Source organism: Sesamum indicum, linkage group LG9 (genome assembly GCF_026168435.1).
Source record: "Sesamum indicum cultivar Baizhima isolate 11 linkage group LG9, ASM2616843v1, whole genome shotgun sequence".
In the NCBI taxonomy this organism is placed as follows: Eukaryota; Viridiplantae; Streptophyta; class Magnoliopsida; order Lamiales; family Pedaliaceae; genus Sesamum; species Sesamum indicum.
The window spans coordinates 466,384-488,856 of NC_142665.1; the positions used below are offsets into that span (position 1 = coordinate 466,384).

At 36.9% G+C, this 22,473-nt stretch overlaps 5 protein-coding genes across 14 annotated transcripts; 2 read left to right on the forward strand and 3 right to left on the reverse strand.

The window, feature by feature from the left end:
• The first annotated feature begins 1,938 nt into the window (after positions 1-1,938).
• On the forward strand, positions 1,939-6,566 carry LOC105170129 (cyclin-C1-2). 4 transcript variants are annotated; one of them, XM_088885116.1, is made up of 10 exons: positions 1,941-2,450; positions 2,619-2,764; positions 2,876-2,982; positions 3,350-3,389; positions 3,685-3,729; positions 4,276-4,394; positions 4,508-4,622; positions 5,127-5,171; positions 5,813-5,960; positions 6,183-6,566. In XM_088885116.1, the coding sequence occupies exons 2-10, from the start codon at positions 2,733-2,735 to the stop codon at positions 6,279-6,281; spliced, it is 750 nt and encodes a 249-aa protein (XP_088741242.1). In that variant the 5' UTR covers positions 1,941-2,450; positions 2,619-2,732; the 3' UTR covers positions 6,282-6,566. The 4 variants fall into 4 exon arrangements, with proteins under 4 accessions (XP_088741243.1, XP_088741242.1, XP_011089058.1 ...); XM_088885117.1 differs by lacking the exon at positions 2,619-2,764 and having other exon boundaries at positions 1,939-2,450; XM_011090756.3 differs by lacking the exon at positions 1,941-2,450 and having other exon boundaries at positions 2,457-2,764.
• Positions 6,567-7,103: 537 nt separating this feature from the next.
• LOC105170128 (uncharacterized) lies at positions 7,104-8,798 on the reverse strand. The gene is made up of 3 exons (XM_011090755.3): positions 8,483-8,798; positions 7,455-7,570; positions 7,104-7,369 (listed from the first exon to the last, which is right to left on the reverse strand). Exons 1-3 carry the CDS (start codon positions 8,770-8,772, stop codon positions 7,338-7,340), a joined length of 438 nt encoding a protein of 145 aa, XP_011089057.1. The 5' UTR covers positions 8,773-8,798; the 3' UTR covers positions 7,104-7,337.
• Positions 8,799-9,950: 1,152 nt separating this feature from the next.
• On the forward strand, positions 9,951-12,765 carry LOC105170126 (GTP cyclohydrolase I). The gene is made up of 2 exons (XM_011090752.3): positions 9,951-10,653; positions 11,325-12,765. Exons 1-2 carry the CDS (start codon positions 10,437-10,439, stop codon positions 12,485-12,487), a joined length of 1,380 nt encoding a protein of 459 aa, XP_011089054.1. The 5' UTR covers positions 9,951-10,436; the 3' UTR covers positions 12,488-12,765.
• A 165-nt stretch (positions 12,766-12,930) lies between these two features.
• LOC105170127 (uncharacterized) lies at positions 12,931-16,119 on the reverse strand. 4 transcript variants are annotated; one of them, XM_020696873.2, is made up of 10 exons: positions 15,889-16,119; positions 15,678-15,759; positions 15,466-15,526; positions 15,139-15,363; positions 14,639-14,820; positions 14,383-14,557; positions 14,099-14,307; positions 13,752-13,877; positions 13,563-13,666; positions 12,931-13,266 (listed from the first exon to the last, which is right to left on the reverse strand). In XM_020696873.2, the coding sequence occupies exons 2-10, from the start codon at positions 15,715-15,717 to the stop codon at positions 13,111-13,113; spliced, it is 1,278 nt and encodes a 425-aa protein (XP_020552532.1). In that variant the 5' UTR covers positions 15,718-15,759; positions 15,889-16,119; the 3' UTR covers positions 12,931-13,110. The 4 variants fall into 4 exon arrangements, with proteins under 4 accessions (XP_020552532.1, XP_088740733.1, XP_011089056.1 ...); XM_088884607.1 differs by having other exon boundaries at positions 15,642-15,759; positions 15,887-16,119; XM_011090754.3 differs by lacking the exon at positions 15,889-16,119 and having other exon boundaries at positions 15,678-15,880.
• A 155-nt stretch (positions 16,120-16,274) lies between these two features.
• LOC105170123 (uncharacterized) lies at positions 16,275-20,873 on the reverse strand. 4 transcript variants are annotated; one of them, XM_088884603.1, is made up of 5 exons: positions 20,569-20,873; positions 19,822-19,876; positions 19,397-19,717; positions 18,098-18,962; positions 16,275-17,899 (listed from the first exon to the last, which is right to left on the reverse strand). In XM_088884603.1, the coding sequence occupies exons 3-5, from the start codon at positions 19,472-19,474 to the stop codon at positions 16,911-16,913; spliced, it is 1,932 nt and encodes a 643-aa protein (XP_088740729.1). In that variant the 5' UTR covers positions 19,475-19,717; positions 19,822-19,876; positions 20,569-20,873; the 3' UTR covers positions 16,275-16,910. The 4 variants fall into 4 exon arrangements, with proteins under 4 accessions (XP_088740729.1, XP_088740731.1, XP_088740732.1 ...); XM_088884605.1 differs by having other exon boundaries at positions 19,822-19,934; XM_088884606.1 differs by having other exon boundaries at positions 20,365-20,873.
• Positions 20,874-22,473: the final 1,600 nt, after the last annotated feature.

Here is a 22,473-nt window from a genome sequence, read left to right on the forward strand (position 1 = left end):
AACTTATAAATCTAAAATATATTTTAAGATCTAATAAGCTATTTAAAAAAATATCAAATATTTTATTGAAATTTATAAACTCTTTAATATTTTATAAAATATTTTGAGGAGCTTATCATAATGTTTGGATTCATTTTCTCAGTGTTTTGTTGTTTTTTGTGGAGATAGAAAGAGAAAAACGAAGATAAATAAGTGTGTGTTAGAGATAATATGTATGTTTGGATTTATTTTTAAAGATAAGTATTGTATGTTTAATGTTGTGTTTTTGGGAGACAAAAATTACTATTTATTGTCAAATCATGCCTTTATATATATATGTATTTGTGCTAAAATAATTTAAAATATATAAATAAAATATTTTTGAATGATAATAAATATTGAGCATAGTTTAATATATCTCAAAAATAAATTGAAAATAAAAACAAACATAGTGTATAAATTTAGGTAAAACACGGTATACATTTGCTTTGATAAGATGTAGGCCACCCCCCGCCCGTTAGCTGCGCATTAATTTACTAATAAATATAAACACGATTCGGTAGTACACAAATCCCAACACAACTGCTTTAACATTTAAGTAGATTATGAATATATTTTGATGGAAACTGAATACTCTATTTTGTACAGATCTCGATATCGATCTTGCCTACAATTATATATCATCCAACACTTGTCCTTTTCGGTAAGGATTTTACGACCCAATTACTTATGTTCTTCAATCTAAATCTAGCTACAGAGTCTGTCTAAATTCGTCAACTTAATTTGATTCGACTTATAATTTTACCTCAATCTAAAAAATAGTTATTCATATACGTATAGATAGATTGTCCAAAACAAAAACATGGGGCTTGCCGCCTTCCTGTATTCATACACTTAATTCCACAAGTAGAATGCAGCAAGTGGTGCGTACTTGTTTTGGAAAAACCGTGGGCGACTTTGGCTCTAAATATTCCAGTCTGTCTGATGTTGATTTTACAACGTTTTTATAGAATTCCCAGTTCCAGAAGACTACTCTTTGGACATGTAAACATGCATACATCACAATATTACCAACCACTTAATTGTTAATTATTTAATTACGTTGAGGAACTGATCACATTTAATTAGTACGTGGCCGGAAAATTAGGGCCTCAGGGAAACATTTCTCTTACAGTCCAGATAGAGTCAAAGACAAGCAATCTCAATCGTACGTGTTGTTGGCTCATGATTCAGACCATTCTTTTGAAATCCACTTTCCATTGTAATATGTGTCACGTAATTCATTTTGTTCTATCAGAGGTCAGATATAATTTTATATTTACTTTAGACAATCACTATAATAATAATAATATAATGATTAAAAAAAATCAAATCACGATATCAAAATTGTTGGTGATTATCTATATATACATATCATTCTTGTCGTTAATACTTATATTATGATAAAATTATTGTTATTTGATATATGTATTTATAACGATAGTTTTATTTGAAATTGTCTTTTAGTATTATTTTTCATTGGAGTAAATTGAGTGGACTTTTGGATTCAAAAGTTAATATATGTTTACAATTAAATTACAAGATAAAAAATGTCAAACTCTTTAAAATTATAGGACTAAAATGAGATATTGTCCATTAGAGGTGAGATGTTACATATACCAGTTGGGTGTGTTTGAGTGCATGAAGAAAGTGAGTATGTTTTTGTTGGCGTCGGAAACTCCAAATCTGAGTAAGCTCCTCCACCTTCCACTTCACCCTTATCCAGAAATGAAGAAGTTGTTGATGAGATGAGAGATGTTAATAATAATTGTACCTGGAAACATCTTTTTGTCTATGTTGGGACAGTCGTGACATGAGATAGAGATGTACATGTGGGGTGGGGGGGCACTCCTTTACTGGATCTGGATAGGGTCGAATAAACTCTCTATACTTGAGATCATGACACCACTATCAAATTCTATCCCATTTGCTACAACTCCATAATTCATACGACTTTATGCTAACATTTTATTGTATCACTCTTGGATATTTAATATTTTAGACCCCCCTACTGCTCTCTCTATTCCGCAAATTATGTACACAATTTAGTTTGGGTGATAACCCAATTATGACGCGACATGCCACATATCAATTTCGTAAGTGAGGAGACGAGGAATGTAGAATTTGAGAAGAAAGAGAGAAAATCCCATTCCCATCTGCTGAAATGATGAGAGTGATGTTGATGTTAAGGGTAGGAATGAATTTGACAACAACTCATTGGAAGGAATCCACACGCCTTACGTTCACTCTCGCTCATACTCGCTCCTTATATTTAAATCTTCTTCTCTTTTTTCTTGTTTCGTAAGATTCTGTTTTGGGCTGAACTCTGAGCCCAGATGACTGCAAGATTGGGCATAATGTCCAGATCCATTAATCTCTTCTGGTCCAAAAAAATTGGGCTGGTTGAAGATGGTGACTGTAGTGACTCTTGGGTGAGCGTCTTTATTTATGATAACTGGGATTATGAGTTACATTTATGAATTATGATGCATTAATCATGCTCACCATTTATTTAAAAGAATATTTATAATTTTGTTTTTCTGAAACGCCCTCTTAATCATTACTTATTACAAGAATTTTTCTTTTTGGTTTTTTATAAGTTGGAAAGTTGAGAGTTGAGAAAAGCCCTGCTTGCTGGGTGCTGGGTTGTTGGAATTTACGACGAATTTTATGTTCCATGTTTGGTAAAGCATAGCTTTGGTTTCTGTATTTGCATGGCTGCCAATTTCTGGACTTCGTCTCACTTGTAAGTCCAGATTGGATTTGGAGGGGAATTTCTCTCTTCTTTCGCTGTAATTCTTTCTTAAGAATTGATTGCTCTAATTTGTTCATTTCTTGTTTGATTCTGAAATTTTAGCAAACAGCTGATGGACCTGGAAGAGGTGGATGTGGTGCAACCACTGGATAAAGAAAGGGGCATAACTCTTGAAGATTTCAAGCTCATCAAGTCCCACATCGCTAATTGTAATCTTTACTACAACACTTTCAAACAGATGGGTCTTGCCCATCTTTTAACGCATTGGTTATCTTAAGATGATCATGAAAATCTGAAAGTTTCCCTTTGTTATGTGTAAGCATTATATTTTCTTTTTCTTTTCTAGGGGTCTTTTTCTTTGTTATTTTCTGTTTCAGTGTATGATTATGGCGCTTCGATACATCATTCTTGTGAATTACAATTGGTGTGACCTGGTAATCTTCTTGCTGCATGTGATCAGAATGTGGCCCTAGTTTGTACTCAATTTCACATTTAACTGGGAAAACAACCATCTATTCTATCCATTAGACTGTATATTCTTGACATATGCCTCTGTTTTTCTCCTTTTCGAGTCAGATATCGCAAGGTTGGCTCAGAATGTGAAAGTTCGGCAAAGGTATGGTTTACCTTTTTCAATGGGTTTAATCCTTTCACTCAAAAACTTCATAAGCATCATTAGTATTACCATTACAGATGAGCCTTCCAGTTTTCTCAGAGTTAATCTGATTATGGAGCTAATCATCATTTCTATAATATGAAGTACATTGCTTGTTTCCAAATTTTAGCTGAAATGCATTTAAACTAGGTGACATTGGCTAAGCCACAAGAGGTGTAATAAGGTCTGAATAATTCGCATTTATTTTTGCATTTCCATCAGTAACAGAGATTCCTTACTGTTGATAACTTTTCAGGGTTGTTGCTACTGCCATTACATACATGAGACGTGTTTATGCAAGGTATAATTATCCATGTTTGATGTTAAGAGCTAGTCTTTTACTTGAAATTCTCTTTCATTTTTTTGTTATAGAATTTAAACCAACAGGGTTTTGAGACTGACAATTTCTCATGGCATTCCACCTAGGGGCCTACAAAAGTTGAATTGAACATGAACATGCTTCTTTGGGATGCTTGCACTGAAAACCTAAGATATTGAATTTGTGAAGAATCCTTTTAATTTTGGAGGAACTTTCTAGTTTCCATTCTGAAACCTTAAGCTCTTGCCAGCAAAAATCAAGCAACAACTTGAGTCTCAAGTGTCTTGTGGTCTGTAAGTGATTGCTCCCACTCCTGCTAAAGATCTGTCTGAAGACTTGAAATTTCTACAGTTCTCTACTTTATTACCAACATTTAGACATATGAAGGTCACTAAACCTACTCAGCCCGTAATAGGTGGTGTTCTCAATGTCAAACATTCGAGATGATATTCCAAAGTCTTATTCCATGCGGCATTTATTGTTGGAAGTTTGTTCTAGGTCTTGAGCATAAAACTGATATTTTTTCAGGAGAAGTATGACCGAATGCGATCCTCGTCTGGTTGCTCCAACCTGCTTGTACTTGGCAGCTAAAGTTGAAGAAAGCACAGTGCAGGCAAGACATCTTGTATTTTATATCAAGAAATTATGTAAGTATAATATCTGTATTAAACTTTTACATGATGTAAGTTATTTCTTTTTGACCCCATTATGGTTTTGTGTGGCATTATAAGTGGCAGGAATTACCTTTTTGATTTTGCAGATTCTGATGAGAAGTATCGATTTGAAGTAAGGGATATTCTAGAAATGGAAATGAAAATTTTAGAAGCCTTAAACTATTATTTAGTTGTATTCCATCCTTATCAAGCACTGCCGCAGTAAGTATACCTCCAAATATGGATTATCTTAATAATGAGTTCTGTGTCATTTGTTAACTGTTGCTTGCCCAATTAATTTATTCTTGAGTAGGATCTTTACCAATTTCTATGTCCTACATGAAGAAAGAAGATTATATGTAAAACCACTTGTTTTCTTGGTTGTTTTTGTAAAAAAGTCTAGTATCATGATTCATATTTTATTTCAAAAATAACATTGAAATGGTAAAATTTACATTTCTTAAAAAGGTAAATTCGAATTTGTTTCCAATTCGCGATGAGATTTCAATCTTTTTGCATCTCCCCACAAAGATGTGCATGAGAAATTTTGTTGTATATTAGGTCTAGCATCAAATTGCTTTATGCCAATCTTCTCTTAAACTAGTGCAGGTTTTCTGCTTGTACTTATGCAATGCATCAAATTTAGTTGCCTTGAGACAATTGAGGTCTTTTTAGTTTCTTAATGTTGTATATTTATCTGACAACAAAAAATTTCTGCAATTTTAGGTTACTTCAGGATGCTGGCATGAATGATGCAATGCTAGTAACTTGGTAAATATTATTTTGTCTTTCCTGTATGTTGTTCACCATTTGAGACATGGATATCCGGCTTTTTAGTCTGTTACTCTTTTATGCAATCTGTAGAAGTATGATTGATTCAAGTTTATTTCATTCTTTTATGTGCACCACCTGTTGGAACGACCCCTTTTATCTCTCTACGTAACCAATTTTACGTTTTGTCACAAATATTTATACGAGGATTCACTGTATTTTACAGAAGGTCTGTCCATCAGATCAATGTGTTCTTCTCAGTGCAATCAACTCTTGGTCGGTCCATTTATCATGGAAGGATATTCATTTTCCTCCTATTTTTGCTGGGGACTTCGGCCCGGGCAAGGGGGATATTTCGGGGAAAGTTACATGCTACCCATGTGTGTACCGACCTAACTTGGATATAGACCTCAGATCATGCATAATGATGTCAGTAGTTTACTGTATAATATCATCAAATTTCTAGTATAACAGTTCACACCTCCTGTGGGTTACTAAAATGGGCAGCATATTCATCTATGCCTGGGTTGATAAAAGAAATAATTTGCTTTCTCTATTGCATGTATTTCCCTCTTTTTTGCATTCAATCTGACAATCAATGGATTATGATAAAATACTTCGTTTGACTGTCATTTTTGTAGGGCTATTGTTAATGATACTTACAAGATGGACTTGATTCTTATATATCCCCCTCACTTGATTGCATTAGCCTGCATATACATTGCAAGTGTCCAAAAGAATAAAGAAAACACGGTGTGGTTTGAAGAGCTTCAAGTTGATATGAATGTGGTGAGTTGTCTAAACTAAATCATTTAGCCTTGATACTTCATCCTAAAATTTCACAATTTTGGCTTTCCAAAACCTTTGTCAACTCTTCCGGTTCCCCTCAAAGAAATCTTCTAGTGTCTGAACTATGTGCATCAAAAGACAAAGCACGAATGATGCAATGAAAATGCATTCTTGGCATTTCTAATTTTCTCAATTCATTTCATGTGTTACTTAACTTGGCAGGTGAAAAACATGGCAATGGAGATACTAGATTTTTACGACGGCCACAAGCTGATTACGGATGACAATGTTAACGCAGCCTTGAACAAGCTATCCAAATAATTACGTGCTTGTAATAAACTGTTATCTGGAAGTTTTAATTTTTTGGCCAACTGGCTTTCCCTGAAGTTACTACTAGCTGCAAGAGTTACAAGTGATGCAGACATTGCAAGGTGTTTCAGTGACTGTCTTTTCTCTTTCGAAGATTGTTGTCTTGATTAGGACCTCCATATGAAGAGGAAGGAAGTTAAGAGCTAAATAGTGGTGGATTTGACAAGATTTCTTACACAATCAGTGACGAACTGCACTTGCTTGTTTATTGTTTATATTCCAATGTTTGTTTTTTCATTTTTTTCCCGGCAGCGAGTTATAGTTGTGTATTAAACCTGAGAAACATGTTCTCTCTTTGTGAAGAACAATGTTAATTTACTTACGGGTAGAAACATGTATAAGAGGGAGTAATGAATGCCAGGGATGTTGCATTAACATTTTAAAAGAGAAAGCAGTACAACCAAAAATCAGTATCAGATTGATCCTCAATAAAGGTTGTTGGTATTAACTTTGAATAAACTTGGTTCCAAAATCTCTGATATGACATGATTATTCATCATTCACAACCTTAAAGCAGTTTCGCACGTGAGCTTTTGATGTTAACCGCTCTCCTAAACACTGCTCTCAGCTTCCAGCAGTACAGCAGTACTTGTTGGTGTCAGCCTATCAGGGCTCGTACTCGTGTTCATTTTACAAGCTTCTGATGTCGGCCAGCAGTCACAAGTTAGTCTTCCATTGTCCCTGTACGATAGTTGGGAGACATAGGAGCTTTAGGTTAAAAGTAGAAACAAGCAAGAAAAATGGTTCTATGACAAGAATCCTCAACGACCACAATTGCACGGGAATAAAGATCCAGCTGCATAAGATCAAGAAAATATACACACAGAATCCTCCTGGAACATGATGTACAGAAATGAAACCAAAAAAGCGCTTCATTTGGCCGGTTACGATGATGCAAGAATCATCTTTCATGAGCTGACTTCTTCCTCATCATCTTTGCTCAAGAACATTATAGATCACTAGTCTTGCAGAGTGCGGAGCAAATAAATGAAGGCGAGCTTCTCTTTTCTAATTCTTCCCCTTCTTAGCCTGCTTCTTTGCTGCAGGGCCATAAGCGCAAAGCTGTAAGACATAAGCTTCAATTCTCAAAGTAAAAACTTTAAGATGATGGAAAATTATGAAGACCTAGTCTCCTTTTGGCCTCTGATTTTGCAAAGAAATCCCTCCATTCATCAGTTAGAACGTAAATAGGGTCATCTTCTTCCTCAACTTCAACATTCTCAATGTTATCCTGCATCATTCTGATGCCAAACAAAGCAAAATGACAAAGCCGATCAATGCACAAAGGCGAGATCAAGTGTATTCACCTACATTCAACTATTCAAATTGCACGAAGATCCCATGCACATATTTCCAAGATTCTCATAAAATTGCTGCCCCCACCACAGAACATAAGCCTACTGCTCTAGAGTGGGGTTATTTAACCACCAAAAGTAAGCAAAACAATGGGAAAAGATTGGTCAGTTGAATTGCACATGAGCACCCAGAAGAGCATTTATTAGTTTGGCATATAAACTGCAAGTCGAAATCGTTTCACATGCGTCCTTTATCAAGTCCTTGAAAGGCCTGGGAAAGAAATCAACCAGTAGATATAGGACTAAATCTCCAGGCCATGATAAGGAGCATTTGCGTCATAATGCATCATCTTCGCCAGTCTACACATCATATAAGTTTAATAACAAAGGGACACTATGCAAATTCCAAATGAACTACAAAATCACGAAGTAGTCACATATTGGTATTAACAGACATATATAAACACATTACATACCAGTTATAAGTTGTCCCATCACAAATACCACAAGAGAATTCTATACACTGTACCTTCTAAGAAGTACTAAAAACAGATTAGCAACAACAAACCCGCAAAACAAATTTTATGGCCACCCGCTGTATTCATAAATAATCCTCACACATTGGAACAATAGAATTCAGCAGAAACCCAAAGTCTACACATAAGAGAAATTAAGCAGAAATTAAGGGGTAAATTACAAGCTACTGCTATAAAAAATAGGCAAACAAGCCCTTATGAAAAATAAAATAGCAATTTATCCCAGTATTTTTGAAAACATAGTAACTCCTCATTTCCAATATCACATGAGGAGGGAGAAGAAGTAAATAAGAAACCAAATTGAGCGCTTTCAAGAACTTACTGGGAATCATCGAAAGATTCGTTGGGCTGATTATCCAGAAAGCTGGAGTGAGAATTGGGCGGAATAGAAGCAACGGGTTCTGGGTTTTGAGGAGAGGGGTAATAGGTGGAAAAAGAGCATGACGGAGAGTGATTCTTTGGTTGCGACATAGAGCGGTGAAATGGGCAGTGAGGTGAAATGTAAAAGAAATGGTGGTGGTGGCGGCTATGGTGGCCGTGATGGTGGTGGTGGTGGTGGGGAGGATGAAATGAGGTGGGAGTGGGAGTTTTCCCATCACTGTTGGAATCCATCTGGTTGACGACTGGGGAGGCGCCCATTTGCATTTTAAGGGTAAATTATCTGAAATTAGATTTAATTATATAAATATTTTATGATCTTTCTAAATTTATAAATATATTTTTAAATTAGTATCAATTTAATGTCCTTTATTGACCATTTGTATATTTTTTAATTCTTGTTTACACTATCGATATAAATTATAATTATAATTTCATCTAATGTACTTATAATTTTATAAGGGATATAAAATTTATGTAAATATACTTAGTTCCATAGGCTGCTAATATAATTTACCATAGTTATAAATATAAAACGATCCATTAAAGTTATTTAAATATTTGTAAATTATTGACTCTAATAAATATCTTTATAATCTATTACAAGATGTTGATTCTTTATTTCGAGAGTTTTTTCATAAAATAAAATAATTGGTTTCTTTTAGTTTTATTAGTTATTGTTGAAAGTATTCCTATGAGCATATAGAAAAAATTTTGGCACGAGATAAAAGAAAAAAAATCCATAAAAGAAAAAAAATGTGAAGTGATTGCGAGAGAAAAATAAATTATAATTATATTTATTAAGAATATAAAAATTTGTGAAAAAAATAAACAAATAAGATGGAAAAAAACATGGAGTAGTGAGTGGAGATAAAAAAATATATTGAAATTATTATTACAATCAATTTTTTTTAGTTTAAAAAATAAAAATTAATATTTAAATTTGATATGAATAATTTTTTTAATAATAATAATAATATATAGAAGATATTAAAAAAAAAATCCTTAAAGAAAAAAGTGAATTCCAGATTGGAAGATCTCTATGTCATCAGTGCTTTATTTGACTTAACTACACATTTTATTATTATTATTTTGTTTGGTTGTAGTGGGACTTGCCCAATCATAGCCTACAGCAGCGTGGGTTATGTATGTATGCAATCGAAAGGGCATGTTCGTCTCTTAAAGCAAAAAGTGAGGGCTACATGCTAATTTTTAATAATTAAAGGGGTGTAAGTGGATAAATAACCGTTACGAAGATCAGCACCAACCAACAAGAAGAGAGTGTGGTTGGGAGCTTGACCGCCACCATTTCATACTCGAAAACGACACTTCACCGACTCACCATCTCCATTGAGCTGGGTCCCACTCCTTTGATGAGCCAAATCTCAAGTAATATGCTTTTGGGAGAAAAATGGCAAACCTTCCACACATTCCAAAAATCAACGGCAGCCCTACGTTTTTTATATATAGCTCCTTCAAACGATTAGCGCACACACATCCCTCACCCTCTCTTCTTCCCCTTCTCTCAATAACAGCCCTCCACTCCCCTCCTCTTTCTCTCTCTCTCTCTCCCTCCCTCCCTCTCTCTAGGTGCTGTCTTGTTTCAAGATTTCTCTATTGTTATTCTTTAAGCTCTTATTTTGATTTGTGCGGAGTTAATTTTTTTTTTTTTTGCTGATTGTTCTGATTTGGGGAGGGGTTAAATTTTGAATCTTTGGTCATTCTTAGCATTTCGGAGCTAAAAAGCTCGAATCTTGAGCTGAATCTCAAGTGGGGTTTGTTCTTGCTTCTCATATCATTAGATTTAATTTGGTGTGTTTTGGTGCGGGTGTTTCGATCTTGGCACTGTGGTTTGAAGTTGGTTCATTGGTGGGTGGGATTTATATCGTAACCTGTCAATGGGCGCTTTAGATGAATGCCATTACAATGTGGAACTAGAGAATGGAATCAATGTTGGGGAGTGTGTTGAGCTGGGTTTTGAGGGGGAGCCCGAGACTCTGGCCATCGAGGATGCTGTGGGAGTCCTCTTGCAGGGTTTGGGTGAAGATATCAATCGTGAAGGTCTGCGGAAGACCCCTCTCCGTGTGGCCAAGGCCCTCAGAGAAGGGACTCGAGGTGATTCTTGATTGCTTTTCTGCATCTCTGTTTTCTATCAAACTTTGACTGTCACATTGCTTACAGTCGGAGAACCAATAGAGTTGGATCTGATGCTTCTCAATAATGTGAGGATTTATTGAGAAACTGTGGATTAAATAATGAGCTCTGGGTCGTGGTGGATCTTTAAATTCTTAAATAATTATTGTTAGATGTTGGAACTGACATGTTGTTCTAAACAAATGTTTGGCCGACTTGGCATCAACAAAACAAATTATAATTTTCTTTCTTGTAGTTCACACATATCCAGCTGGTTAACTGCCTTATGGAAGATTATGTTAAGAATCACTACTTGTGCTGCTAGGACTACAGTTAAATCTTTCAAGTTCAGTAGGCTAATTGCAGAAGATGAATGTAACTTATTTAAAATAGCGTGTAACGATTGCTTGCCCTCATTCTTTGCATCTTATACTTAATCCTGTCACACTACTGAGGTAATTATCAGATCTTGTTCTTTAATCCGTTCCTTGTTTCTAGCATGCTTATGTAGAGCAGTTCTCATACTTGTTCTGGTGCCTATGGTGTTTGAAGTTGGATTATTTGAAATTCAATGAACAGATTTTGTTAGATGCAATAACTTGAGTAATGATTCCTGCTTCGTGTTTGTAATATATACTTCTTCATATGTCCAGGTTATAAGCAAAAGGTAAATGACATTGTTAGTGGTGCTTTATTCCCCGAAGCTGGGTTGGAAAGTAAATTTGGTCACGCCGGTGGAGCAGGTGGGCTTGTAATTGTGCGTGATCTTGATCACTTTTCATATTGCGAGTCTTGCTTGCTTCCTTTCCAGGTTAAGTGTCATGTAGGTTATGTCCCCTCTGGTCAGAGGGTTGTAGGCCTAAGCAAGCTCTCTCGAGTTGCTGAAGTTTTTGCTAAGCGGCTTCAAGATCCACAAAGATTGGCCGATGAGGTTTGTTCAGCTCTCCAACAGGGTATTAAACCAACTGGAGTTGCTGTCGTCCTCCAGTGTTCCCACATTCATTTCCCTGATTTTGAGTCAGCCATCTTCGACCCGAATCACCACGGATGGGTAAAGATTTCTGTTATGTCAGGCTCTGGAGTTTTTGACAATGAGAAGGCTGACTCTTGGACTGATTTCCTCAGTCTTCTCAGATTCAGGGGTATAAATGTCGACGATGCTTGTGGCAGAGGTTCAGTTAACAAATCTTGGTGTCCATCTCAGACTTTCCGGAAGATGGGGGCATCAGATTCAGCTATGGTCAGTGCAGTGTCATCAATTCTTTCTTCTTTAGGGGAGGACCCATCAAGGAAAGAACTTGCAGAAACTCCTGCTCGATTTGTCAAGTGGTTGTTGAATTTCAAAAACACTAATCTGGACATGAATCTAAATGGATTCGTCCGTAGTAAGAGAGATTCTTTAACTCCCAATGGGGACGTCAGCTGTAACGAAGAACACATCTGTTCTGAGCTAAATTTGTCATTTTGGTCACAATGTGAACACCATTTACTCCCATTTCACGGTGTGGTTCATATAGGTTATTTCAGCTCCAATCGGATCAACCCTGTTGGAAAATCCCTTCTACAGTCAGTAGTACATTTTTATGGTTTCAAACTCCAAGTACAGGAAAGGCTCACCAGGCAGATTGCTGAGACAGTTTCAACATTCCTAGGTGAAGATGTAATGGTAGTTGTTGAAGCTAGTCACACTTGTATGATTTCTAGAGGCATTGAGAAGTTCGGAAGCAGTACTGCTACAGTTGCTGTCTTGGGTCGATTTTCCACCGACCCAACGGCAAGGGCAAAATTTTTGCAGATTATTCCAAACTCTTGCTAGTGGAACTTGATCCTTGACTGAAGTAGGTATACATTTTATACTGAATTAAATAGCCCATTTTTGAAGCCCTTGTTTTAAGTATGTGCCTTGTCTGGGAGCGTCACTGAAGCTGCAGTGGTGAAAGAGAGCCCCCAGAAATACCCTTTCGGCTGGTTTTTTATTGAAAGCATTCTTCATCCTTTTGCTCCATGCCTGTAACATAAAGGCGTCGTAGCCTATAAAAACGTTGATCTTATTCAGCATTTTCTTAATTTTCAAATATATATTTTTTTTTCTTATTCATATAATCCATTATTTATCTGTTCATTGCCCAACAGTGGTCGCTCGATGGATTTCTTGTTCTTGCTTGTATGTTTTAAATTTGCCTCGTAGAAACTTTGCAGCTTGAAGTTGAAAGATTGTGAAATATGTACTAGAAATAAAAAGGAAATTAACACAAGGCATAACTATTTATGTGGTTTCTTTATCAGTTGTCTCTTGTGCATTGTTTAAGAGATTCTTGTACACCAAATGTGTTCTAAACCTATGAACATATGTACCAACAAACTTGGAAGTGCAAGAGCACTTATTTACATGTTACTTAAATCATAGCTTTAACTGAGAGAGCATTAACTGAGAATTATCTATCCCAACCACAAATGTCGAATTCTATACCAATCCACTTGCATTGGCGATGGAGCAGTAGGTGCTCGAGGCTGGTGAGTGTAGAATCGATGTACTTGAAAGACAACAACCATTGCCAGAACAATGCAGAGGAGCATACACCTCAAGGAAGGTACCTGTTTGACCATATTTGTCATAAGTAACTTAAGATAAGCAGCGGTATAATTTCTCCATGCACGAAGGTTATGAGTAAGTGGAAAAAGAAAACTAAGAGAAATGGGATCGTGAACTCAGATTGAATTTGGAAGCATGCAGTCCTCGTCTGTTGCATGCATTTTGCAGTGCACTTATTTAAGTAGTGCTATGTGGATTTGGGAGGAAACATGAACTGCCCGCTAACATCTTGCCAAGGTGAACACAAATAAGCTTGATAAGAGTTTGGTCAGCTGTAATTATATGAAAGCAACCATACCTCGCCCACAAACAGGTTTTTGGGAGGAAGATTTCTATCAGCACGCTCGAGGCAATAGATTAACATATCAACTATTGCCAAATCGGTGGCTGAATCATTGCTCTCTGCAACCACAAAGAAACAAAGTTATTGGTTCAAATAATGTTGTAAATCTTATTCTGAAGAAAGAAGCATGTGAGAATAATATACCTGGGATGTCAAAAATTTGTCCCTTTGGAGGGACACCTAGGAGCTCTCCCAGATAAACACGGATTCTTACGCGATCAGAAAGTGAAAGTAAATCTCCATGTGTGATGACAACAATAGGCTTGTCATCTAAGGCACAAACAAACCAAAAAATTAAACTCCGCCGTAGCCAAAAAGACGCTTACGTATTTCAATAGCCAAGAAAATGAGATATCAGCTAGAAGGTAAACTTGATGCTCTGCATGGTGAATAAAGTGCTCAATCTGTATTAAAGTCTATCGACCAAGATTCTTCATAAGGAGTAAAAGGGAAGAGGATAGGATAAAAGGATGAGAGTTTGTAACTGGTACCTTTAAAGGACAACAGGGGATTGTTGAAATTAGTAGCTATCATTTGAGAGTACTCTTTCTTCTTTCCGTCAACGCTATCCATAGATTCCAATACAGAAAGCCCATTCACGACAAATATGACAAAGTTAATTTCTCTGAACTGACTGGAAGAACGACTCCTCCGAGCCTTACACTTTAACCGAGCTTTTAAATCCTCACCATCAGATTTTCTGAGAAATAAAAGCAATCACAAAGTAATTCCACATTTCATCAATTGTAAATATTAAAAACACATCAATCATTACCTTTTGACCAATTCCCCATGACAGACACCTTTCGTCATCCAACGCTGAAGCATTTTCAGGTTTTCAGAGGAATCATCTGACAAACTGCGTGTATCATATAAACAAAAGGAACCTGAACCTCTTGGGATCACATACTCATGGAGGAAATAGGTCCCTTCTTCTTTAGAAGAGTTCCCTGTTCAATCAAATGGTTGATGAACAAACCATATTTCTGTAACATAAGCAAGACGACACAGAAAAAAAGAGAAAATATTACATGAAACTTGGGCTCTTCCTGATACGATTATGTCGTTCTCAAGCACCCGAGAAATTTTGTTGATAAGACTGCTCTTGCCAGAACCCTTTGGTCCTATTAGCAAAAGCAACGTAGTATTTGGTACATCATACTCACTCAAATCCATGACGTCTATCTTTTCAGCCCATGCACCAGGAGTATAGCTGGAGGAAAATCACACAAGTTCAAGGAAACCAAACTACATAATCCATGTAAAAAAGATGGGGACTTTTAAACATTTATACAAGTTCTCCATGGTCAAAGCAATCCAATCTGATCCAATTACTAATCCAGGTATAAAAAGGATCTTGACAAAAAGCAACCCAACCTGCTATCTCAGAAGCAAAAACCATAGTGAGTTTGGTTGAAATGAGATTTCTGAAATTTCAGATTCTTATCATGTCAATTGCTTATGCATACATTCCGAAAAACTGACAACTTAAAGAATCAAGAATCGAGGATACATGAACAATCAATCATACCTCAAAAGTCTACTTTTAGCCTCTTCCAACCTGTCAATCCGAGGCCGCAACTCCTCGTAACTCCTCAATACCTCTGTGTAGACCTTGACTCTCTGCCTCTCTGTGGCCTCAGAAATCAAAGAAAGACGAGGACACTCATCTTGAAATCCTCCAAAATTTAGTCCACTCTCCGCATTGAGAACTGAAAAATTTTCTGACTTGTGACTCCAACCCTCCTCATTCCCACTGAACACAGCAAAGAAACCACAATAATCAACCTCAAATTCCCGTGAAAACTAGTATTTCCCCTCAAACTCGGAAACACATAAAGCATAAAAAATGAAGTACCTGAAAACACTGGAAGTAATTGATGCAAGTGGGAATTTTGGGGTTAGTGATGATTCATCCTCTGCAAAAAGAAACATTTTACCCGATGATCACACATAAACCAGACACACATACTTATATTTTACACAGACACACGCATCAAATTTACACAATTTTCTACGTATATATGGCTTAACTGACACAGATGAAATTTCGTCTTTGAAACCAAATACCAGTGGAAAACGGAGGAGGATCGAAACTCTCGCCACCCATTATGACTCGCTTCTCTCAGTTTGCCGGGCGAAGCTCAAGACTCTAGAGAGAAGAAATTCAAGATTTTGTCTGAGAATTCAACAACTAAAACGAGAGAGAAAGAGAGAGTTTGCTAGAGAGATGACGCTATCCAGCGAACAGTCTCAGATGAAATCGAGTGATTGCTTACACCTGTGATACGATACCAGGTCACGCGGCACTCCGCTGTATTTTCCATGACGACTTCGTCTATTTGAAATATAACTTATATATATGGTTGACTAACACATTTTTTTCTGCTAAAGATATTTTCATTATCCACCCAAAAGAAGAGAATGTTTCTGTTTCAAAATATGGTCTCGACTCGGATTACACTTTTTCAACTTCATTTGATTATTTTTGACAAATAAAAACTGAAGCAAAGTAAGGCGATTTTCGATGGATTGCAATTTGCAGGTGGAACTGATCAAACACAAATGATCAGTTTTACTTCATTAAAACAAAGCAGTGCGGTACTAGTTGCCTGCAATAAGAGGAGTGATGAATAAGAACTTGGGAGTGTGGTTGAAAAGATTAAATTAGAAAAACTGCTCTTTCCTTCTAACTCTGGAAAATTTTGTATACATAGCAGGTGTGTATGAGCGGTTCCATATTTTACACATCAAAATTGCAATGAGGTGCAGCAAAACTGCACACCAGGAGGAAAAAAACAAAAGCACTCTTCTCTCAGTTGTGGGACTTGGAATCATAAGCCGCCTCTACTTGACTCCACTCTGTCGGTCCATATCTAACATGGTGTCATCTCCCCTTATCCCCCCCCCCCCCCCACCCCCAGTAGACTTCACTGCTCTACGGATACAATCTGTCACTCTAGCTCACGTTTTGATGCATCTAAGTTGCAGGAGCTCATCTCCTCAATCAAGAACCTGTGGAAGTGCACGTAAACACGTAGGTAGTTCATCTTTTATGCCGAATAACACAAGTATCAGCCAGCAACTTATTGTGCCCCATCTTTGGCCAAGAGCTAGTATTTGACTAGCAGTGTAGTGTAATTGTTCCATTCAGTAATAACCTCCAGAACCAACTGAAAGCCAAAATCAGGATATGAATCCCATTATCCCTAGAGGGGCGTGGAAGATGTCATCAAACTAAGATGGGGACTTTTGCTCTCTCCCAACTCAAGGTGACAACAAGAAGTGTACTTATCTATTCGTCTAGTAAGGAATGACATACGGCATAAAAGTAACATCTGCAGACTCCACTTGTATTGCTTCAGCCCAAACCTGCTTTGTCCAATCAATCTGAGAGGACAGTTTGGGCCTCTTTGCCTTGGAATCCTTGCAGCCAAACAGCCAGTCCTGATCGTCAAACTGAGACCATTCTACTTTAGGAATGGTGAGTACCTGGCTCAGATATTTCAAGTCCGGATGAGGAGGCTTCATAGAGGCAGCGATCTTTTCCTTATCTTTGACAGAAGCAGATGAAGGCCTCGATGACACAAGATCTTTACACTCTAATGTACCATTCTTCCTGAACTCTTTCTCATCCATCTTATGGACAGCATATGCCCTTTGACTATCTACAGCCTTGTCAATCTTAGGTCCAGCAATCTTTCTACCATTCTCCACAACTGGATGTGAGGAATGAAAACTTTCAGCAGCACTATCGTTGTTTGCAAACTGCTCCACCTTGGCCACATTCCTATTAGTTTGGCATGGTTCCATCTTCCTTCCTATACCTGCAACGTCTGAGGAGATAAGACCATTACTCACCACATGATTAGCCATGGTTGCCCTCCCACGTGGATGTGAGGATGGAAGTTTTTCATCAGCACTGTGGTTGTCGACAAACTGCTCCACCTTGGCCAAATTTCTATCAGTTTGGCATAGTTCCATCTTTGTTCCAATTCCCGAAATATGTGAGGAGCTAAGTCCATTACCGGCCACATGATTAGCAACAGTGGCCCTCCCGTTTTCAGCTCTAGAGTTATTTGCAGTCTGACCAGGTTCCCTATTCCTAACATTTTGAATCACTGCTGGAGAGGACAAAACCTTACTGTTGACCTTATGATTCATAATAACAGCCCCTTTCTCCACAGCCAAGTTTACAGTATTTTGAGGAGGATGAAAACCACTTCCATTTGAACTGACTTGATGAGAGGAAAGAGCAGGCCTTGACATATTATGGGGCCGAACTCCATTGCCTTCAGCCAAAAAAAAAAAAAAAAAAACAATAAAATATATTAGGAAAAAGCATGCCAATCATCCCAACACAATATGTCCCAAAGAGCACCCAATGGGAAGTAATCTGGAGTGGCACTTCTATTCCTACCTGTCATTGTGAACAGAAAAAATCCGTTTTCCATGGAAGTTAACTATTGACGATAAAGGAAAGAACTCACCATGTATAAAGCCATTTAACACAGGCTCCTTTTGCTCTGCAAGCTCTCCATGGCTGACAGGTCTCTCCTTCAGAACACCTGAGGGTTTCTTCTCTTGAAGATCTAGAGAACTACCATGTCCTAGTTTTGTCGTCCCTTTACCCATATCCTTGACTTTCTCCTTCTCCTTTTTCTTTTCCTTTTTCCTTTTCTTGTCCTTTGATTTCCTATTCTTATCTCGATCTTCATTCTTGTGCCCATCTTCTTTACCAACAGAGTTACTGTGCTTGTTCTTTTCTTTTCCATCTTTTTTCTTCTCAACCGTGTCCACTTGGCAGGAACCGACTTTAACCTTAATTTGATTTTCTCCAGAAATATTCCCAACCAAACCATTTCCCAAGCCCCTTGCGTCAAGTTTGAGACTTTGGCCATTATCCATCCTACTATGCTCTCTCTTGTCCTTGATATCATCATTAGCTTCAGCCGACATGCCATCACCATTCTCCTCCATCTTCCATGGAAGGTTGGCCTTTCTTTGTCCAGTGAGTGTGATTTTCTGAACCATCTGGTTATCTGTAGCTCCACCTTCATTTCTAACTCTTTTTCCCAATTCCACCAAAATTTTATGATCCTGGACTCCATTAATTGGTTTGGTATCTGGACCAAGCTTCTCACCATTCTGAATTTCCAAGGACCCTACACTTTTCTTCTCTTCTGAGGACTTTTGCTTATCTTTCTTCTTCTCCTTCTTGTCCCTATGTTTCTTTTCCTTGCGGTCCTTATCCTCTTTGTGTTTACCTTCACTTCTCTCCTTTTCCTTTCTCTCACTTCTTTCTTTCTTGTCTTTATCCTTCTTATCCTTGTGCTTCTTCTCCTTGTGCTTCTCCTGATATAGAGATCGTGAGTGATATATGCATCTAAGTAAATATAAAAACGAAGAGAAAGTCTTATACACAAGCGCACAGTTAGAAGAATAAATGCTTGCTAATGATACAACACGTAATAGGAAATAAAGATGCACTGCCATAATGCATTGCATGTAAAGCTGCAATATGCTAAGCCTACTGCAAGGAGTAGAACAATAAATACTGCAGGTAAACTTCATCTAGAGGATTAGTATTAGAGAGAACACCATAAGAATATCGCTGATTTAAAAGACACATAATAGAATTATCTCACAGCCTTAAAACCCTGTAAAGTTTCTTCAAAAAGACTTTGGCAACAACATACTGATAATTCGGTTATCTGTGGGTGTAGAAATGGAAAGAAATTGCCAGAGATTACTGCTTGTTAATTAGGTCGATTACATGAAAGACAAACCTCTACTATCAAGTTCACAACATCAGATCCAATCTTTCTCTCATATCCAGGAGGTGGAAATGGAAAACAACGAGACATCGCACTTGGGCAAGGAAAAAGTGGGGCAAACTCTCCACCAAGTAAGGCTTTCCTACGCTCTGGCCGGAACTTCCTAATACAGGAACCGACCAGAAACAATTATGTCGTCCATGCACCATGTCCTTGTGTTCATTTCCAGCCTTGCATTAACCAATCTCACACATCAATCCAGCCCGGCATCCATCACCCTTGCAGTGTCAAAGTTCCAAATTCTGCAATGCTCATTCCCTGCCTGTACTTAATCTGGAAACAAGAAAAGACAATAATATTATGACGCTCCAAGACAACTTGTGGTGCTAATCAAGTTTCCTCAACGGGAAAAAGGCTTTCTTTTATATAAACACCACCTTCGGAGAATCTGAAGTTCAACCAACTCCACCACACTACAAAAGCAAAGAACACCTGCCCATCATCCAAAGATGTAATCAAGGATTCTGTAGGCTACTTTAAGTATCCACAACTGCAAAACCAACACATCCAACAAACACCATAATACTCGAAAAGTAGAAATTATTATGACTGTCATGCTTCAATACCTGACTCCTGAATACACATCTTAATCCATTAAGTATGTACATGTCAATCAACAAAGTGACCAGAGAATATTCAAACCCAAACTACCAATTTAGCATTGACCATAATCTTCAGATTTTAAGAATGGGAATCAGGCCTTAGTCCAGTGGATCAAACCCTAAGCTATCAGCCAGAAAATACTGTGTCAAGCAAAACCAGCAACAGCTTAGGACAGAAAGGGAAAAAAAGAGAGAGAGATTGCAATTCATCAAATTCAAAAAAAACAGAAATTTAATGCCCTTTACTGGTAAACAATTGGAGAATCGGGCCAAGAAAATAAAATTTCCGAGAAAAAGGAAAAAGAGCCGAAAACACACCTCTTGATGGGTGGTGACACGCAAAAACAAGTGGCGATAAACGAAGAATTTGAGAGACCAAAAAAAGAATTCAAGAAACCAAATTTCCATAGTTGTTTTAAACTTGTTCCGAAAACAAGTAGATGCATTGTGAAACAAAGGGAGAAAGATCAGGGAGAAAGAACAGGAAAAGGAGAAATCTCAAGGCATTCTCTCTTTCCCTACCTCTCTTCCTCTGTGAATCTGTACATACGTATACAAATAACTAAAATCTTAATTGTGGGTTTCCCCCAAGTGAGTGTGGTTGGTGTTCTGTTTGTCGTCCTCAGATCCTGAAAAGATTTTTCAATTCTTGAAATGGGTTTTTTCAGAGAAAGGGGCCGCCTCCCAGGAAACCCCAAAAGGGAAGAGAAACTCTGTGGCTCTCAGCAAGGCCCTATTTATAAAAGGTGAAAAGAGGAGAGAGAAACAAGAGGGAGGAGAGAGAAACGTGTAAAATAAACAAGAATCCAGACATAAAAGATGGGGAATGAGGGATTGAATTGAATGAATGTGGGTGGGTTCCTTTATCCGCCAAATACTCTACTCTTCCAACATCAAATCATTCAATTCCTACTTCTCACTTTTAATCAAATATCAACTTTATCTTCAACAATTTTTGCAATTATACTCAATTTTGTCTTACTCAACATAAATAAAAACTAATATCATATGCCACATATTTGTAAATTTTCAATAAAGACGATCAACATAATTGTTTCGTAATAAGAATTATTCAATATATTTGATTATTCCATTTATTTTTTTTTAAAATAGAACAATACAGTATAAAATTATAAACAAAAAATGAATTTTTTCTAATAATGATGATCAACGTCTCTTATACAATAAATTTTTCTTAATTCCTTCAATTAAAATACATAAGAAGTACATACGAGCCATTTAGATAGTGATATGTGTCTTTTTTTTTTTTCTTTTAATAATAAGAGGTAGGAGAATAAGGAACAACATAATGATGATGGTGCTTTCTTTTGATTACTACATTTTCCATGAGAGGTTGGTTGGAAGTATGTGGACTAAAATTGGGAATGTGATGAATACAAGGCCTTGAAAAGAGAATATGTGCGCCTCAAACTTCTCCTAGAGTGTATCCAACATGGATTGGTCAGCTCTTCTTCGTGCAGTCAACAAATAAACTAAAGTATCTCAAGTTCGTCTACGTCAAAAGTGCTAAGATGTGTAACAGGATATTAGTCAACCTGCACAACTTCGAATTGTTTCTATTAGATGGCCGGTAGATTATTTTTTTTTCCCGTTTTCAGGGTTATATAAATTTCATAAGAAATGACAGATGAAGGGTTAGATCTGGAAACATGGTAAGATGAGATAGATTTTAACTCTAATTAAAATTATTGCAGTGAATATCGATCAAATCCGACCAAATCCACCTCTCGCCTGCTTGTTATCATTTCTAATCCTTGTCGTCTTAGCCATTTTCTTAAAGGGTTAGATTTGGCAGCCACTCATAAGATGGGTAATGATGTGACTTGCAATTCGATTGATATCCCATTATATTGTGTGAGTTATTATGAAAATGTGTCTAACTAAAAATAAAAGATATTGAATAATCTTTTAAAACTCATTATTGACAATTACTGTTACTCAATCCCAAAACGAAGAGATTTGGATAGGCCCACAAACTATACCCAAAAGTTGATCGGGAATTAGAAATTTGTAATCTAAGTATACTTCACCCGTGCAATATCGCAAAACTAAAAATCTTCTTTTTTCAAGTTGTCCTATCACATACTAGGGCAGTAGTAGTGTGATTATGTCTAATCTGCAAGGATGACGATCTAATTTACCCATATATATATACATGTTGTCCAACACTTATGCTTGAGGGTTAAAGCAGTTTCAAAATACAATTTCAAAATAGTAGAGCATGTAAAACTTAGAGAAATGATGAGGCAAAAGAGTACTTTGGAATCTTTTTAAGGAATACTAGATTGCTTAAAATGCTTGAATGTAATTTTGAGACTGACGGAAATAAAGCGGATTAGGAGGGCGTATTTATAGAAATAAGAGGAGTGCAACTAAAGCGGATTCTTGAAGTTGAAAATTTCAAAA

Bases quoted from the DNA above. Each gene is read 5' to 3' on its own strand.
- LOC105170129 (XM_088885116.1), top strand. From the start codon at position 2,733: ATGGCTGCCAATTTCTGGACTTCGTCTCACTT. The intron at 2,765-2,875 runs GTAAGTCCAGAT...CTGAAATTTTAG, and splicing joins TTCTGGACTTCGTCTCACTT to CAAACAGCTGATGGACCTGG. The intron at 5,172-5,812 runs GTAAATATTATT...TCATTTTTGTAG, and splicing joins GATGCAATGCTAGTAACTTG to GGCTATTGTTAATGATACTT.
- LOC105170128 (XM_011090755.3), bottom strand. From the start codon at position 8,772: ATGGATTCCAACAGTGATGGGAAAACTCCCACTCCCACCTCATTTCAT. The intron at 7,571-8,482 runs GTAAGTTCTTGA...GTTTGGCATCAG, and splicing joins GAATCTTTCGATGATTCCCA to AATGATGCAGGATAACATTG. The intron at 7,370-7,454 runs GTCTTCATAATT...ATGGCCCTGCAG, and splicing joins AGAGGCCAAAAGGAGACTAG to CAAAGAAGCAGGCTAAGAAG.
- LOC105170126 (XM_011090752.3), top strand. From the start codon at position 10,437: ATGGGCGCTTTAGATGAATGCCATTACAATGTGGAACTAGAGAATGGA. The intron at 10,654-11,324 runs GTGATTCTTGAT...TCATATGTCCAG, and splicing joins CCTCAGAGAAGGGACTCGAG to GTTATAAGCAAAAGGTAAAT.
- LOC105170127 (XM_088884607.1), bottom strand. From the start codon at position 15,717: ATGGGTGGCGAGAGTTTCGATCCTCCTCCGTTTTCCACTGGTATTTGG. The intron at 15,527-15,641 runs GTTAAGCCATAT...TTCTTTTTGCAG, and splicing joins ACGAAATTTCATCTGTGTCA to AGGATGAATCATCACTAACC. The intron at 13,267-13,562 runs GTATGGTTGCTT...ATGGTCAAACAG, and splicing joins AAAACCTGTTTGTGGGCGAG to GTACCTTCCTTGAGGTGTAT.
- LOC105170123 (XM_088884603.1), bottom strand. From the start codon at position 19,474: ATGTCTCGTTGTTTTCCATTTCCACCTCCTGGATATGAGAGAAAGATT. The intron at 18,963-19,396 runs GTTTGTCTTTCA...TCTCTATATCAG, and splicing joins TTGTGAACTTGATAGTAGAG to GAGAAGCACAAGGAGAAGAA. The intron at 17,900-18,097 runs GTGAGTTCTTTC...TTTTGGCTGAAG, and splicing joins GTTAAATGGCTTTATACATG to GCAATGGAGTTCGGCCCCAT.